Source organism: Podarcis vaucheri, assembly GCF_965113315.1.
Source record: "Podarcis vaucheri genome assembly, chromosome: 8".
NCBI classification, from domain to species: Eukaryota; Metazoa; Chordata; class Lepidosauria; order Squamata; family Lacertidae; genus Podarcis; species Podarcis vaucheri.
This window is the reverse complement of record NC_138766.1, coordinates 12,885,004-12,903,251: the sequence shown is the minus strand read 5'-3', so window position 1 is coordinate 12,903,251 and position 18,248 is coordinate 12,885,004. Positions and strand designations below refer to the sequence as shown.

At 42.5% G+C, this 18,248-nt stretch overlaps 1 protein-coding gene across 4 annotated transcripts in view; it reads right to left on the bottom strand.

Annotated features, from left to right (window-relative positions):
* The window catches only part of NFX1 (nuclear transcription factor, X-box binding 1), a 34,827-nt gene extending 17,188 nt beyond the window's left edge, over positions 1 to 17,639 (bottom strand). Inside the window, exons 1-13 of one of the 4 annotated variants that reach the window (XR_014222295.1) lie at positions 17,235 to 17,639; positions 14,709 to 15,689; positions 11,927 to 12,088; positions 11,603 to 11,680; positions 10,360 to 10,465; positions 9,322 to 9,393; positions 6,434 to 6,573; positions 5,375 to 5,456; positions 5,065 to 5,282; positions 4,107 to 4,204; positions 1,968 to 1,998; positions 973 to 1,055; positions 372 to 480 (exon numbers count right to left, since the gene is read on the bottom strand). Coding sequence is in view for 3 of the 4 variants with exons in the window: in XM_082234238.1 (XP_082090364.1) it covers positions 372 to 480; positions 973 to 1,055; positions 1,968 to 1,998; positions 4,107 to 4,204; positions 5,065 to 5,282; positions 5,375 to 5,456; positions 6,434 to 6,573; positions 9,322 to 9,393; positions 10,360 to 10,465; positions 11,603 to 11,680; positions 11,927 to 12,088; positions 14,709 to 15,689; positions 17,235 to 17,262 (2,188 nt within the window). In the remaining variant the exon portion in view is untranslated. Of the gene's footprint in view, positions 1 to 371; positions 481 to 972; positions 1,056 to 1,967; positions 1,999 to 4,106; positions 4,205 to 5,064; positions 5,283 to 5,374; positions 5,457 to 6,433; positions 6,574 to 9,321; positions 9,394 to 10,359; positions 10,466 to 11,602; positions 11,681 to 11,926; positions 12,089 to 14,708; positions 15,690 to 16,472; positions 16,764 to 17,234 lie in introns of those variants that run through there. The other 3 variants (XM_082234238.1, XM_082234237.1, XM_082234239.1) reach the window with 3 other exon arrangements.
* Positions 17,640 to 18,248: the final 609 nt, after the last annotated feature.

Sequence of the window (18,248 nt, the reverse complement as noted above, 5' to 3'; positions counted from 1 at the left end):
GATCGAGGATTGGGATTGTACTCATAATTTTAAACAAACTAATTAATTTTAAACAACTTGAGTGAAGTGAATTGACTATGTATTTCAAAACTAGTACAGTGGTACCTCAGGTTACATACGTTTCAGGTTACATACGCTTCAGGTTACAGACTCTGCTAACCCAGAAATAGTGCTTCAGGTTAAGAACTTTGCTTCAGGATAAGAACAGAAATCGGGCTCCGGTGGCGCGGCAGCAGCAGGAGGCCCCATTAGCTAAAGTGGTGCTTCAGGTTAAGAACAGTTTCAGGTTAAGAACGGACCTCCAGAACGAATTAAGTACTTAACCCGAGGTACCACTGTATTCTGAGAATATAATTCTGATGTGCACTCACTAGTCTGCCAGCACTTCTGACAATTGCCACGATGGCAAGGTTCTTCACATCTATGGATGCCACAATTGAGTTTCCGTCCACAAATCAAAGAGCACTTGTGTTCTTTGTCCTGCAAAAGAAAAAACGTGGTGGGTGGGTTGTAAGTTCTGTCGTTTTATGTGTGATGTGAAAAATGAAACTCTTTCCTTTATATCAAATTAATAATTTATGCTTAATACTTGGGTTTTTCTTCTAAATGATTTGGACTGATAAAGAAGAGTGCGACACGTTAAAGCATTTAGGATGGGAAGTCGTTATAGAAATTATGTATAAGGAAATAAACTAAGAATATGGGAATATGTATTTTTCCTTTTCTGAATGAACATTAATTTAAAAAACCCACAAAGTTTCACACCAACCTGTTCCTTGCTTCAGCCTCTAACGAAGAGTAATCAAAATGGCTTCAAGCAGATTTTTTTAAAGATCAAAACCAGGATGATTGCTTATAGCTATTATTAGCCAGTCTTCTAAATGTTAATTAAGAGTTCAAACAACTAATAAAAGGAAAAAACAATTTCTTTTTCTGCTGGAAAAAAATATTTCATTATATTTATGAACTCACCACACAGCAAATCTCATTACACTTGTGTCGTCCACATGACAGCTTCTTGTTGCATCTCTTGTCACACAAGAACACAACTTCAACTACAAATGAGAAAATACCATTTACATGATTGCTATTCATTGAAAATTACTGCACCTACCCTTAGGCTCCATGTTGCATTAACTGTGATAAGACATTAGCCCTTGCAAGACCCATATAAAGAACGCAGGCAAATCTTATTAGTATCCTGCCTTTCAGGACCCTTCCAAGGCAGCTTACAGGAAACATTAAGCTACAATTTTAAGAATTGTATCAACCTATAAAAAAAAAACCTGGAAAAGCAAATACCATAACTCACAAAACAAAATTGCTTTTGCATTTAGCAGAATACCTATTTAGAAGTTACTAAACATTTCAACCATGAGGCCTAAAACTTAATTTGGCTTATATGGCTTCAGTGAATGACAAGTATGGAACGCCAAAGCCATGTGGGAGTTAATGATTACTTGTGTAAGAAGCAATATATCAATTGCAGGCAAACCTTGAGGAATATTTGCATATTTAATATATATACACAGACAGGTTCTGTTATCTGCCTGCTTGTTATGCGGAAATTCACTTATCTTCCGAGTTTGACATGGTTGTAATCCAAAACGGTTGTAATCCAAAGCGGTTGCAAACCAAGGTACCACTGTATACATATGTGGGGATATATACAAGAATTTTGCTTATGTGCTTTCAATGACATTTCAGGAAATGCTTATGCTTTCTGAGGTGTCAAGGAGCCAGACAACAAGCAGCCATCATTAACGTTTCTTCATACACATGGGGCTCCCAGAATTGGCTGTAACAGGCAAAGGTCTGCAAGGTGTCTCCTTCTCTTTCAATAGTCAGTAACTGAAAGCCTCAGCCAAGTGTGCCGAACTAACTTTGTGAGTTGCAGCCACTGTGTTTACATGGCACACTATTTCACAAGGGTACCAGCATATAACAGCCATGAATGTGTTTGTTACCTTGATTTTTGAGTGAGGCACAGGGAACTTCCTAAAGAAAAGAAAATTGATTGGATTATAGCCACATTATTTCTACCATCAGACTGACATTAAAGAAAAACACATTGCAACAGCTAATATTGCATCTTAACCATTGCAAAAATTCTCAGTGCCACATGTTCTCACTGCACCTAGATTTTCAGCATATGAAAACTGAAAAGTCTGGCTGTGATGGATGAATCCAGTGAACTGTGTGAAGGCTGAATTATTCCAGAAGCACACAAAAGCAGTCACCTTATAACCAACAGGAGGGGACAACAATTCAGGATAGTAGCATGTATTTCACAATCAACAAGCAGAATTTCAAATATGTAAAAGTGTCTAGAGGCAGCCTCCTGAAGGACTGAAAATATCAGTCTCATGGGTTAGTTTATAAAAAAATTAAAAAAGAGATCTACTCTGTGTGGCTGCATTAGCGACTGCAAAACTCACCTTTGAAATCAACACTACCATAAAGTACATTTGCTGCACTATACAGGCGACAGTTTATTGGAAGCTGATTTGAAATCCAAAACCCCAGTACAGTGGTACCTCGGGTTAAGTACTTAATTTGTTCCGGAGGTCCATTCTTAACACGAAACTTTTCTTAACCTGAAGCACCACTTTAGCTAATGGGGCCTCCTGCTGCTGCTGCGCTGCTGGAGCACGATTTCTGTTCTCATCCTGAAGCAAAGTTCTTAACCCAAGGTACTATTTCTGGGTTAGCAGAGTCTGTAACCTGAAGCGTCTGTAACCCAAGGTACCACTGTAGAGAGAGCCCTGCTACTAGTCCAGCATCCTGTTTTCTACAGAGGACAACAAAGTGCCTATGAGAAGCTCACAAACAGGAAAGGAATGCAACAACACTCTCCCTACTTGTGCTCCCAGCAGCTGGTGTTCAGAGGCCTGGCCCCTCTGATCCTGGAGGTAGCATATAGCCATTATGACCAGAGTCACTGATAGCCTTATCCTCCACAAATTTGAATGATCCACTTTAAAAAGTGTCTTAAACTGGTGGCATCATCATGTCCTATGGAAGCAAATTCCATTGTTTAGCTAGGCAGTGTGAGGAAACACTTCCTTTTGTCCATCCATAATCTCTCACTGGAGAGTATGATCTAGTGCTCACTGGAAGGACAGATCCTGAAGCTGAGGCTCCAATACTCGGGCCACCTCATGAGAAGAGAAGACTCCCTGGAAAAGACCCTGATGTTGGGAAAGACTGAGGGCACAAGGAGAAAGGGACGGCAGAGGATGAGATGGTTAGACAGTATACCCGAAGCTACGAATATGAGTTTGACCAAGCTGCGGGAGGCGGTGGAAGACAGGAGTGCCTGGTGTGCTCTGGTCCATGGAGTCATGAAGAGTCGGACACGACTAACGGTGGCAGAGCTTCATGCTCTGACACCGGGGGCGCAGAGCAGGTGGGGGCAGGGCTGGTGCGCATTCTGGGGGGCGGGGCGCGCCGCCTACAGGGGTGGTGCAATCCCCGCGCCCCCCTCTTCCTCCGACAGTGACGACTAAATGACTAAACAACAACAATCTCTTACTGGTCAGCTTTATTGGATGACACTGGGTTCCAGTGTTACAAGAGAAGGGGAAAAAAGTTCTCTCTCTCCTCTTTCTCCACATCAAGTATCAAGATATTAAATACTGAAAAGCTTATGGCATTAGGGTGCTGATCCTTAAAAATCACCCAATTTTAGGGTAAGCTGCAGGAATCGAGAGATCTGGAATTCATTGGTTCAAGCCCAATTCACCTCATCAATACTACACTTGGAGATTCTTACACCAACACATTTCCAAAACAAGAGGGGAGGGAAGCCAAATGGCCCATGGGTAAGCATTATAGCACATCTATTTTAAAAATATTTGAATACTTTGGTTAAAATGCTATGTAACACTGCCAAAAATAAATGAACCTTCAATAATTGTGGCACAAATATATTTATATAGGAAAAAACACATCACATGGGACAGAAACGGAAACACAGTTTTGCAAGCTTAGATTAGAAGATAGCCATGCAAACATAAAAAGTAGATATCATATGCTTTAGTCTTTCAAGTGCCACAAGACTGTTTTACTTTCAATATTCATTCTTTATTATTTTTAGGAATTACCTTTGTTTTTAAGGCACAACTGCAGGAAATCTTTGATGTGCGAGAACATGGTCCACATTCTCCTTCATGGCAGAGGTTTTCGCATGTATGAACAGCATCTATGCATAATTAAGAGAATATGGTCAACTGAAACTTTAATACACTGGGTTGCATTTAACTAACGTGTCCTGTCAGCAAATGGGATTCACCTTCCTCACCCTACACCCTTACCAAATCTGCTCCAGAGGGTTGGGCAAATCCATAGAACAGATTTAGAGGCCTGCTGGAGGAGGAGGGTGGGCGGAAAGTATTGTGGCACAGCCAGGTATTACTGCATTGATGGGGCATGGTAATGCTAATTTGGATACAACCCAGAGTAACTATGTATTCCCTGAGCAAAATAAGCAATCACAGATTCCATTCCTTACACAGTAAACAATAACACTAGTTGTCCATGCTACCGCTTTTGCAACAAATTTTGAAACTTTTAACTGTATTGTGAATATATCATTCACTAGGTCCTGTGAGGTAGGTTAGACTGACAGATAACCCAATCTCAGTCACGCAAGTATTTGAAAACAGGCGTTCCTAGCTCAAGTCTGGTGTTCTATGCATTACATCACACTAGGTCTATACATTACGAAGGTATGGTGCTCCGTTCATTTGCTCTTGTGCAGGATTCACCAGCTTGGAAAAACTGCCTTTCTTACAGCAGTTAGATCATTTTTATCCTGGTGGCTGGAGGTGAGAGGCTGCGCAAAAGTGCAACCATTTGGTAAAACACAGAGCAGCTTACAACCTCTTTTCCGTCTTCCTCCCCCAAGAAAAGTTTCTTATCTATATAGGCTTTTTCTATCAACTTGAACTGCCACCATAGAAATGCACTTTTATTTCACCATTTTTTTAATCGTTCTGGAAGTGGCAATAAAATTCAACACAAATGAATGTTACATAGACAAGCAAGCAACATTCTAATTACCAAAGCTACTACAAGGCAGAGGTTTTCCACATGTTCTTCCGCACGATGGGATGGGATCTGTGCAGAGTTTACGTTCTGTGCACCCCAGCTCTAATAATTTATTAAGGGGCGTTTGCCCACAAGGGCAACAGTGCACTATTTGTGGCAGCCGTGGACAAGGCTGGCAAGACTGGGGATGGCATACTTGTGCACAGTTGTGCATTCCACAGGATAGTTTTCTGAAATTAAAGAAATACAATTTATGCCACGTAAGGCTACATTAATCCACAAACGTTGACAAAACTGAGCTCAGGTTCTAAGCAGAACTTACTTGCCGCAAGTTCTCAGACAAGAGAAATGATCCTCACTTGTCCCACACAACACTTCTCGAGAGGTGCTCCCACAGTAACACACTGTACAGAAAAAAGCATTTGGGGAGAAAGAGAAACAGAAAGGGTTATCATAAAGTGAAAGGACAACACATGAGCCAAGATTAACCAGATCAATTGGATTAACCCACCCCACAAAAGAAGGGGTAAATCCTACACCAATCCAGAGTGGAGTCCCTAAGATGGTTGGATGGCACCTTGTACGCCTCCTTCTCGCAACTCCTGCAGCCAAGCTGGTGCCTTTCTGCTTTCCTTTGGAGCACATCAGCAAAGCTGGGAGGTGTGTGTCTTGTCTGGCAGCCCAGGACTTCCATACACACTTGCCCAGGCTTGTGCCCTGGGGAGGTCACTTCAGTGCTGTTAATGCAGCAAAAGCAACGTGGGGGGCAGCAGTTACGAGTTACCAGTTTCTGCAGCCACACCAGAAATCGGCACAATTAAAACGCCATCCCCAATTGGAACCGCAAGAAATTGCACAGTGTATGAGTGGATTGTTTCATCCTTCTCATGTAAGAGTGTGATTTAAAGTTACTAAGTTGAACCACTAGGAGTGTGTACAAATACTGTAGCCTTAAAAGAAGAAGAAAAATAGCAACCTTATGAACTGCATGCAGCTGTTTAGTGACTGGACATTTAACTTCAGAGGAGAAAAACATGTTTTGAGTCATTTTAGTGACCAGCTGCTCTTTTTAGTCTTCATCACTAACTTAAACTAAAGGAGAATGGGAGAGGGAGAGCACTATTCTTCTGATAATACTCCCAATTCCCTAGCTATGTTCTGTTTTCCTGATGGAACAATGGTGTCTCCAGTCCTGTTGCTGCTACATCATTTTGTTACTGTACTTCAGTAGCCCTTTTATTTCTTCATGTCAATCCATGAAAAGGTTCAGGAAAGCCTAACAGAATTCTGAAGCATGTTGGTCGTACATAATCAACAACTCCTGGAAGTTTTAGTACTATTTTATTAGAAATTTAATTTTACACACACACACACCACTCACCTTGTTTTACAGTCAATTCACACGGCTGGCATTTTCCTGAATGGCATATCTGGGCACAGCTATGTGTACCACAATTCAAAACATTCCCACATATATTAGTACACTGAATTGCAGTAGAATGCCCACAGCGAACTGAATGGCTGTAGAAGAAAACTCAGTCAGTCATCAGTTGCAGCTGGCAAGATTAGAATACTGTGTTTATAGTTTAGGCTATCACCCACATTCCCTCTGAATGTGACTACATATATTTAGTAAAGGAGCTGTTAATATTAACAGGCAAGTCCCTTTAGGCTTTAATATATGCTCCATTGAGGGTTTTGCTAAATTAAAGGGGGAATAATTCCATAATAGTGAAAACCACAGAGATCTTTATTTAAACAGGAAAAATGCTTCCAGCACCCGCAGTACCAGCGTGTCTTAAAGCATATACTTTTACACCATTTGAAAATGCAAAACTATTCTTCGCAATTATACAGTTGTAGCAGCACACAGCAGGTTACACCAAAATGTAACTTTAAAGTGGCAGCTATTTTGTCTCAAATAAAATGCCCATGCACCCTTTCTCAAATGCAAATTTGATACAATTAGTCTGAGTTCTGTGTGTCTAAAGAAGTGTTCATCTGCTCACACAATTGGGCATATGCTATCTAAGAGAAAATACTTTTGGGGGGGACCATTTCCATTTGGTTCTATTTGTCATCTGTGAAGTAGTTCAAATGGCTTTTATGCAAACAAAAGGAGATAATGTAGCATTTCTGTTAATTCATTTGTACCTATAACAAAGGGAGTCAGCTCAATCTGAGAAGGTAGTTTGCAAACCTGACACAAAAGAATTAGAAATCCATGAAATCCATACAAATCATGGTGGTTGGGGTGGACAATAAGAAAACCTCTTAGAATGGTAAAGCAGACGAGTTATCTAGCTTAGAAGTTACTTATTTAACTCCAAATGAGGAATATGTTGCCCTCCGGATGTTATTGAACTCCAGTGCCCATCAGCACCAGCCAGAGATTTGGGGTCAAAGTAGCTTTGAGTTCCTCTCCAAGCCCCTAACACATTCTCATTTAGCCCAAGTTTGGCTTAGCATGATGTGTGAACCAGGCTGTAATGGAACCTATGTTTTAGCTTACTCTTCTAAGCCTGCCCTCCAGAGGGTGCTATAGGAATATACCAATGAGATTTCAGCTTGCCATCTTGCAAGTAGAAAAATTGGAGTGTTTTGCCCAGTACATATGTTAAAATTTAAACCATGTTTTCCAAGCCAACTTCAAACCATTTTTTTTTTCATATGCCAATTTGCAGCTAATTCGCAATTACTCACATACTGGCTGCACTGGAGGAATCAGCCATGGTTTACTGTGATGAGAAAGCAACACTGGCAATTACAGTCTTCTTGCTCATGAGCAAAGTGGCTCCTCAACAGACTTTACCACTAGCTCAAGAGGCAGGGTAGGCATCCCTGTCTCTCAGTGACGGGGGCTGCGATTCCCATCAGTCCAAGGCAGGTCTGCTAGCTGGAGCATTCTGAAATAGCTATACATCTGGCCCTGACCTCATTTTGCAGTATTTGGTTTCTGTGTACCTGGGGAGATAGTGGCACTGCAGAGAACTCATCTCAAAGGTCAGAGCATTTTGGCAGGGCTGTGTCCTCCAGCCAGGAGAGCCCTACATAAAGTACTGGTGGTTCTCTCATCCCCACCCCAAACACCCTGTTTCTGATGCTGCAGGGGGAAATTGACCTGGCATTGTTTTAGTTTATCTTTTTCTTCTTTAAGGCTGCTCTCAGTATCCATGCTGATTTATAATTCAAGTACCATTGTGCATGCCCTTTTCCATATAACCAAACAAGAGTCTATCCAGATAAGACTAATTTCAAAGTGAAAGGAAATCAAGACTAAAAAGGAAATGGGGGGTGAGGATTTAATGCAATTTCAACAGGACAATCTAATCTACAACTCTGAATTGTAATCATACACAAAATGATTATATAGCATACTATGATACACACAGAAGCAACACAAAACTGAAAACCTGAGCTTAGTGGGCCTTACTATATTTACCTTTTACTATTTTTCTTAGTTTTAATTCGTGGGACAACCTGAGAAAAAAACACCTTAAGAACAATAGCACCAAATATTGGCAACTTCATTTTTACATTAGCAGCAGCAATGGACAAAGAAAACTCGAGGGCCAGCCCATAAATCATATTCCATTTATTTCAGATGTATCAAAATTATCTATGAATTGTCTGGAAATTCTTACTTGACAGGAATCTCACACAGCAGGGGCACGATTAGTCACAATAGGAAGAGTTATTTGTGGTGTACATCATAAAGACAGCAGGCAATTGCTAGGCAATCACAGCAGAGAGGGTGGCATCTATTTCTGATGCATTTTGCTGTACAACCTGTAAGAGCTTGTCACTGTACATAGAGAGATCACGTACAGAAAGATTTGCTTATTGCAATATCCTATTGAAGCTTCATATAATATTAGTATCTATGTCATGCTTTCCTTCTCAAGTAATTTTGTTTTTCTTCCCTAACAGCACCCTTCCATATTTTCAAATTTTGGTAAAAAGAATGATTGCCATTAAAAACACTGGCCACCAGCCAGAGGAGGGCACTGCAGTAGACAATCCAACTACACAGGCATCTACACATGGAAGAAGCATGTATACGAGGAGATACATGCCATTAAAACGGTAGCCAGACAATTTCCTAATTATATGGACCATTTAAAAATATTATTTTAAATAAATACTGTATTATTTTAAATTTTTCAGATTCTTCGGAGACATTACAAAAAAAAATACTAAATTATTATTCTGTGACAGGCCGCAAATAAATCTTAAGCTTTTTGCAATAAAGTCTAAGTATGATCTCACCTTGTGCGTCCACATTCACATTTTTTGGTCATAAAAGCAGGACATGATGGGCAAGGTCCTGGATGGCAGAGTCTGAAAAATGGAAGTATTCAACAGAATTTAAGTTTTGTAACATTTTCATTTCAATCTGATTCACAAAAGTCAGCAGTTATCCTTGCACGCTGAAGTTAAGGCATCATCAGAACTTTACTACACGGAACGTAATTTAATAATTGCAGTGTTGGACACAATACTACCATGCCTAACACAACACAGAAGCCTAGTTAAGATATAATGATGAGGAACAAATCCCCAGCTGTCTTTAGAATATCAGGAGCAGTTATTTATTTTAGAGCACAATCATTTGATATTCTAGTTAATGTCAATTTTCATTTAACACTCACCCATGGTGAAAGTTAACAGGGAAAGGGCAAAAGGATTTCACACCCTAAAAGGAAGCGGCTGGATGGGAAGGAAATATATGACCCTACAGCTGCTTATCTCTAACATGCAACTAAGTGAACCCCACCATAAACGTTTGCACCATCTCAGCAAGCCCTGCTTACGATCTCAGCAGAACCACTGCTGTGTCCAAAATGCTGCCGTTCACACTGGCTAGGCAGGCAAACGGGGAGGCCAGTGAAGTTGTTCTTTTTCACTGCACAAGCTCCAGGCTGGTATAGCCAAGAGGCCCAGGATGGGCCCATTAGCAGTAGCTGGACCAGCTTAGCACCCGGTGGATTCTTGGCCAGCCAAGCTCTGTGTTCTCCTCATCTGCTGACCCTGAAGCTCCATTTTGGGGAGTTGATACTAGCTACCACTAGTGGGGATACCACCAGTGATAGCTTCTGCCCACCATTTTGGCCAGTGCAGCAAAGACCTTCACAGTGGCACCTGGACAGTCAGCTGCACCCTAGCTTTCTTCAGTGCAGTGGATCAAGGGTTAGGACTGTTCTACCCACCACATGCTTTTGCAGAACAAAAGCAAAAAGCCCTGCTTATCTTTCAAGAGTTAAGGCATATAATCTAATGCGCTGGGAATATTGGAAAAATACTTACATATTACATAAATGTGGACAATCTTGAGCTGATCTTTTCTTTCTACAGAGTTCTCCACAGCTATGTGGAATTTCATTTCGATTCCATTCAGGATTTTTTACCCTACCTATAGAAAAAAAAACAATACAGAGAATGTTCATTTTGAAAATCAATCAAAGACAGAACTATATTAAAGCTTTAAAAGATTACCTTTTGTGTGATTACTCTTAATGAAGTTTTTTTTAATTCAATCCTCTTTTACATTTTACAACAGGTTTTTAAACTTACATGAGGACAATATGACGAAATTCTTCCAGCACACATCACCCTTCTCTTCTGTCTCTAATCCATTCTTTGTCTATGTATATGTGTGTGTTTGTGCATAATACGTATTATATCCATTCAAGAAGTATGCACAGAACTTCATTTCATGTACCTACAAATACAATTAAGGTTTCCATGCTCCTTGCAACTTTAGCCCTACATGTTCATCCCCTCACCCCTCTCCCCACTACAGGCTCATTCAACACACCTGCCAGCTATTAAAAGAACTGGAAACAATCATCTACAGCCATAATCATTCACATCCTATTATAATTTTAAACATATGTGATTCAGTCTATGCTTTAAAAGATGGAGCTGAATGTTTCCATAGTGACAGCAAACTGTTCAGCAGCAGACAAGATGGCAGCATCCATACCACAAGGTGCAAATGGTATTTCTTAAAGATCTTTATGAAGACAAGCAAATGAAATGTGTGCTTGTGTCAGTATGTATGGGGGCGTGTATATTTATGTATGTATATATTTAAAATGTTCAAATGTATACTGTATATTAAATTTATATGCTACTCTTCAGTACTGCTTTTCTCAAGGCATGTAATATGTTGGGCAAATCCCCTAGTGTAAATTCCATCCTTTCTAGTTTTTTAGGTGAAAACAGTAAACAAACAAACAAACAACCCTAACATTAAAAATATTAGTTAACTTAAGGAAGTGTCCTTCTCTTTTGTGCAACTACCTGCCTTCTGAAAAGCCTCTTCAGAGAAGAGGGGCTTCTGAATAACATGGGATGGGAAGTAAGTGGAGTATAATAGATTATGTTTACTGTTGAAAAACAAAATGAAAACAATAGCCATATTGAGTTACAAATGCACTGGAAGGTTCGTTATGCCTAGCTGGAAAAATGAAATCAAAACGAACCCATATCAGAATGATGAAACTTTAAAAAACATTCAATATTCCTGACTCTGAAAGACACTTACCACAGAAACAGGTGTAAATATTAGGAACTTGGGATGAAACATTTTGACAAGCAGGGCACCGCCAGCCACTATTACCATCTGCAAAAAAAATGAGGGAGGCTTTATAATTCTCAATCAATTTCAGGATGTATTTGATCACCTGAAGTAATAAAATATAGGAAAAACCACTTCTTGAAAAAAGTCTCATATAATACAGTACTTCAATAAACTTGTTTTACATAAAGTTAATTGAGGCTGTCACACAAGATTATGTACAACTATCTAAAAGCAGTTAAGCACAGGGGGTCTTATCAATACATTTAGCAAGTTGGAGGAAATACTGACCTTCAGTCTGTGCTGCTGGTGATCTTGCCCACTTCTTAATGCAGCTCAAGTGGAACACATGATAGCAATTCTGACAGCTCCACACTGGGGCCACCACACGGATCACATCACAACATACCATACATTCATATTTTTCTGAGGTAAGCTGCTCTATCAGAGACCCTAAGGAAGATATTTTAGGACATATACAAACATTATTCCAACAACAAATAAGTCCTGCGGCATACTAAACAAATGTACAGCAGCATAACAATGCTTTTGACTTCAGTTACCAATTTGTGAATGGCATTTCAGGACATATTCCTTTATTTTTGAATCTTATCTTGCATAAGCATCTCCCCACCCTACCCAAGGCCCATACCTGTATTTAACATCAAACACCTTCACTAGCCATTCCAGCCATTTGATGAACAAAGGTCTCCAACAGCTCCTCTCCCATCTTGTCCCTCGGACCACTCATTGTCATCCCACCACCAATCCCCGTGCTCTGAGCCATCTTCCCTTGGTGGTTCCCCAGCTGGTTCCTCCCACCATTCCTCTGCGTCCAACCAGTCCATGACAGTTGCTGACAGGTCTCCAAGGAATAAATTTTATGCGCTACAGGCTAAGAGCAGCAAAATGAACAAATATTTTGTGGTGGTAGAGTTCAGATATGCATGCTGACTGTAGATGCTCCTCTCCAACCCTGATCACCGAGTTACTGTATTTTTCGCTCCATAGGGCGCACCAGACCATAGGGCGCACCTAGTTTTTAGGGGGGGGGATCAAGAAAAAAAAACTTCTACCCCCCCCCAGCCCCAAAGAGCAGCGTGCAGGCTGCACAACCTCTCCCTTACAGAGGGGTTGCGCGGGGCTATGGCACAAGCCAAGGCAGTGAGCAGGATGGATCCCGCTCACTGTTTTGGCTTCCTCTTTAGCCCCATGCAACCTCTCCCTGCTGGGAGGGGCTGCGCAGGGCTAAAGAAGCCATAGCCCCGTGCAGCCTCTCCCTGCTGGAGGGGCTGTGCGCGGCTATCCCTGAAGCTTGGAGAGCGAGAGGGGTCGGTGCACACCAACGCCTCTCGCTCTCCAGGCTTCAGTGAAAGCAACGCGAAGCCTCTGGAGCGCGGAGGGAGCGCTCCCTCTGCGCTTCGGAGGCTTAGCGTTGCTATCACTGAAGCCAAGGAGCCTGCATTCACTCCATAGGAGGCACACACATTTCCCCTCAATTTTCTGGAGGGGAAAAAATGTGTCCTATAGAGTGCAAAATACGGTACATTACAAGAAGCAAAAAGTGTCATACTGCCAATAGGCAAGGTGATGCTCCCTCAAGCACTGAATATCTTTTCATCTAAATATCAACACTATCTCATCAGTGCAGCAGGTGTCCTGATTCTCTGTAGGTACGACTTTGCAAATGCAGAGTGGCTGTAATTGCCATGAAACAGCAGGCAACTCCAAAACACCAGTCTGCTCAGCAGTACTACAAAGATGAGAGACTTTGCACAGCAAGCGCTGCTGACATTACAGTACTACTGGCACACCTTTCCAAGCAACATGATGTTGAACTTCAGGACATTATTTGTTTGTTACAAACAGAGCATGTCATTTATAACCTTAGTGGTTAAACGTGTTCTATCTTTAAGGAACACTTCACACACTGACTCAACTACAGTGGTACCTCGGGTTACATAAGCTTCAGGTTACAGACTCCGCTAACCCAGAAATAGTACCTTGGGTTAAGAACTTTGCTTCAGGATGAGAACAGAAATCGTGCTCTGGCGGCGCGGCGGCGGCAGGAGGCCCCATTAGCTAAAATGGTGCTTCAGGTTAAGCACAGTTTCAGGTTAAGAACGGACCTCCGGAACGAATTAAGTACTTAACCCGAGGTACCACTGTACTGCTGCAGATAATCTGAGGCAAATTCTAGTTCATCCATGTTAAGCCTCACCACTTTGCCACATGTGCATCAAAACATCCTGGTGGTTTGATAGTGCACAAATAATTGTTATGATGAGCAAGCTACGTTTCAGAAAAGCTTCTCACAGCACAATCCTAACCATGTCTACTTAGAGGTAAGCCCTACTGAATGCCAGGTGCATGGGGCTAGGACTGCGAAATCAGACATTGTTGGTCTTTCTCCTCTGAGGAACTCCTGAGGTGGTTCCAGGGAAACTTCCATAGCGTTCCTCAAAATCACCAATATACCATTTGGAGATCAATTAGGATCACTATTTAGATATCACACCCTATTCTAAACCCAGGAAATTAAAAGCTTGCCCGGTGCAATTATATACCACACAATTAATCAAGTTCACAACTGAAAACCTAGGAATATATACAATCAACTGCAAATAAATAACAAGTACTGTAAGCAATTGACTCAGCAGCTGCACCAGCACACAAATAAGCGTAAAATCAGCATAAAACCAACATCTGGAGATCCACAAGTTTCCTATCTCTGAAAAGTTCAAACAACAACAACAACAAAGTTTCAAAGACCAGAAACAAGGCCTTCACCTGCTGCTGAAAAGTTCCCATTGCAAACACTATATCCACCCATCTTTCTGACATTCATTTTTTTTGCCCTGTTCCAACATTGCAATCATAAGGCATGTACCCTAACTTATTTTTTCTCAGATGTTTCCTACATATACATCCAGAGCACTCATCCATACAGCCAGCTTCTAGCATTTTGAATAACAAAGCAGAGCACCAAGGAAAACCACTTTTGTAAAAGCTAAAGGAAAGCACACAACTGGACTTTCAGGTCCTCAAATGGATTAAGAATGGAGAAATTTACCTGTATGAGTTTCCTTGCTCTTTGGTGCATCATTTTGCTTTTTCCAGCGCCTACTTTTATATCCATCTTGAAGGACAGGTTTTCTCCCATCACGTGTACCTGATTCCTGTACTGGCTGTGCCTGTGCCACACTCACTAAGTTTGAACCCCTTTCACGCAGCACAGATTCTCTCTTCTCACTGGTGCGTTCTTTGGGAGGATGCGGAAGGGACGCATTCTTAACATGTTTTACATGTTTGCTCCTAGATGTATCTTGCCTTTTGCCAGTCTCTTTATTCCACATAGGCTCCCTAAAATATCTGTTTGCCAAGGGGTACTTTCTCCGGGCAATGCTATTGTCAGAAAAGCCATCAGATATTGCTTTTCCAAGTGATGCGTCAGAAGAGTCCGACTGTGTAAGATCTATTGCTGGTATATTTTCAAAGGGCTTGTCCCTCCATTTAGAAACTACTCTTTTATCCCTTTCAGGAGGATGTTTCTCCTTTTCCTTCAATCCTCTTCCACGTGAATGCATCAAATATGTCTTCTTTGGCTTTGCTCCTCTATTATCTGCAGTAGCAGCCTCCTTTTCACTGTCTGAAGAAAAATCACTGTACTCTCTTGGATTCATCCTTCGTCCTGGAATCAATCTGCTATCTAAACACTGAGGATCTTCTGAATTCCCTGCATTTGTCTGCTTTGCCTGATTTTTGCCATGTGTTCTATCATTCCTTGATCTCAGCCATCGCTGACTCTGTAAGTTGCGGCCCTTTGTTTTACCCATACTGTTGAACAATGAAGAATCTGGTTGGCTTCTATGCTGACTCTCTAGACTATAAAAAGTATGCTGATCTACAGGAGAATTTTCATATTTACTGTGAGCAGAAGGTGGTATAGCCTTTCTGTCCCGATTTGATTCCAATCTGGATTGACTGTTCCAGTTCAGACTGAAAGTTTGCCTGTCTCTTGGAATGAAGTCAGTTGCATCTGGATTTAACACACCTAGGAAAAAGGAATATATATTGAAAAAAAGCATTTTGCTGTTCAGCAAAACCCAGAATGAACTAACTGGCCAAGTGATGTCAAAATACTGTAGCCTCTTTTGGGTACCTTTCAGGTTTTGGGGGAGAAATTGCTGGGAAACAATGCAGGACACACTGGCATGTTTTTGTTTCATTTTGTTTCTTTGGTAAAAAGATCAAGACCACAGTACTACATTTATCACAATTAACTGATTGATTGCAGTATTAAGCCAAAGCCAAATAACTACAAGCACTGAGGTATATGTGCTTTTCTCATGCAGTATACCATTATGACATTCTATATATTGTCACGGTATTTTATATGAATCACCCTGAGGCCCCCAGGTACAGGGCTGTATATAAATTCAATAAATAATAATAATAATAATTTATCAGCTACATTTTATAAGCAAATATCCTTTTGTGTGCATGACTTATACTGCTTGTTGTGCAGCAACCAAGAGTCTCAACACACATCTTGCTGTTACTATTACAGATAGGAATTTATTTGCTTCAGCAATAAAAAAAAATCGGCAGCTCATCTCCGTACCCTACTCAGGAAATAACATTTTGCAAACAAATTACGTTCTATAAGATGCCTATTTCAAATAACCTTACCGTAAAGGTCAACTACAAAAGTGGACGGCGGGGGGGGGGAGGGGAGAAGGGGGAGAGAGAGAAACAACTATCGCAACAGCCCTTCTGCTAAAATTAAATTCTGCCGCTGCCCCCCCGCCCCAAACTGCATCCCCGCAGTACATACTGGCAAGCCAAAAGAATCAACGTCTCAGTGCTGCATTGCAAAAACGGGTAATCATATTCGGCTTCACGGTATTTCGGGATGATCTGCCCCCGCATGGGGCATTTCAACGGAGCCCTTTCCCGAGCTCCGGCGTTTCCCTGCACCGAGGGGCTCCTGCAGCTGTGTGGATGCTCCTTTCCGCGCTTTTTGCATGAGCGTCACGACATCTGTTGATGCGAGATGCACTGCAGCAGCAGTGGCGGCGGCGGCGGCGAAAGCTGAGGAATGAGGACCGTCACCACCACCATGCAATATTGCAGACTTCTTCCAGGCTCGCCGCCTCGCGCTTGGGAATCACGGATGGTGCGCCCTCCCTCCAAGCTGCTCGGAGAGCCCGGCGTACAAGTAGCACGAGCAGCGCGTTTATGCAACCGATGCTACTGCCGCCTGTATAACCCCCCCCCCCCCGGCCCGCACACACACGCCGCCGCCGCCGCTCCTCTCCGGTTGCACTCACGGAAGCAGGGCGAAAACTCGCCCTTCCGACCTTTCCCGTCCGAGGCCTTGTGCCCGGCGGAGGGGCTGACCCGGGTGGAGGCGACGAGTTCCCCTCAGGAGCGGGAAGCCAGGCGGCGCCTTCGCCCCCCTTTCCCCACCCCTCCGGCCTCCCAAGTCGGGTCCTGTCACACACGAGGCTCGCATTTTTTCATTCCCCCCACCACCACCATCCAGGCCCGGCGGCGGCAGCGGCGGCTTCGGCCTCCCGCCCTAGCCATTCCTTACCTGAGCTTGGCAACGCCGCCTCCGCCATGCCGCCCGCGCCACGCCGGCCAAAGCAGCCGGCCAAGCCGCCCCACACACAACTCCGCGCTCTCCCTTCCGCGACGCTGCCCCGAGGAGCTCCCGCTTGCCCCGCTGTGGAAGAAGGCGCGCAGGCGCCGCGCTCCGACCGACCGCCCACTGCCTCCGCCTGGCGCCGCCCCACGGGCGATGGCGCCCCCTTCTTCTTCTTCTTCTTCCTCTTGCCACAACTACCTGATGCAGGCCGGCCCAGGCGGGAGGAGGCCGCGTCAGGACAGCGCTGACGAGAAAGCGCAGGCCTTGCTGAGGCTCCCGCGCCCAAAATCCAAGTCGGCTGCCGACTTTTCCTCCCTCAATACTACCCACGTAGAAACAATAGGAATCAATAATAGGCACCAGCAGTGCTTTTTTCCCTGAGGGGACGCGGGGGGACGCATATCCCTGAACATTTTGTGAATCTAAGTTTGGCCTCATTGAGGGGCAGTGTTTCAATATGAGTAAGAAAATTAGAGTATCCTTAAAAAAAAAATTAAAAAGCACTGGGCACCAGTATATATTTAATATAGTCTCCCTCAGAAAAGAAGGAGCATTTCAGTGCAATGATGGGTGCTCCTCAGGAGAACTTACAATCCCTCCTTCGTCTTTGAAGTTGGGACAACCAAAATATATTATGCTCTTAAAAATACACACATTCTTTTAAAATAAAAAAATTCCTTCCAGTAGCACCTTAAAGACCAACTAAGTTAGTTCTTGGTATGAGCTTTCGTGTGCATGCACACTTCTTTTAAGTAGCTGGTATTCAGGTCTGAAAGCAAACAAAAGTCATGGCAGTTGTCATTTCTTGCCTGCCTTTCATTTAAAAAAAAAAAGGCCCCTGAGTCATATGAAAACACAACACAGAACATACAATAATCCTCCAAAACAATAATTCCATACAACACATTACAGGATAGTAAGATCAGGTCTTTGGTTTTTAAAGGTCAAGGTAAAGATGTA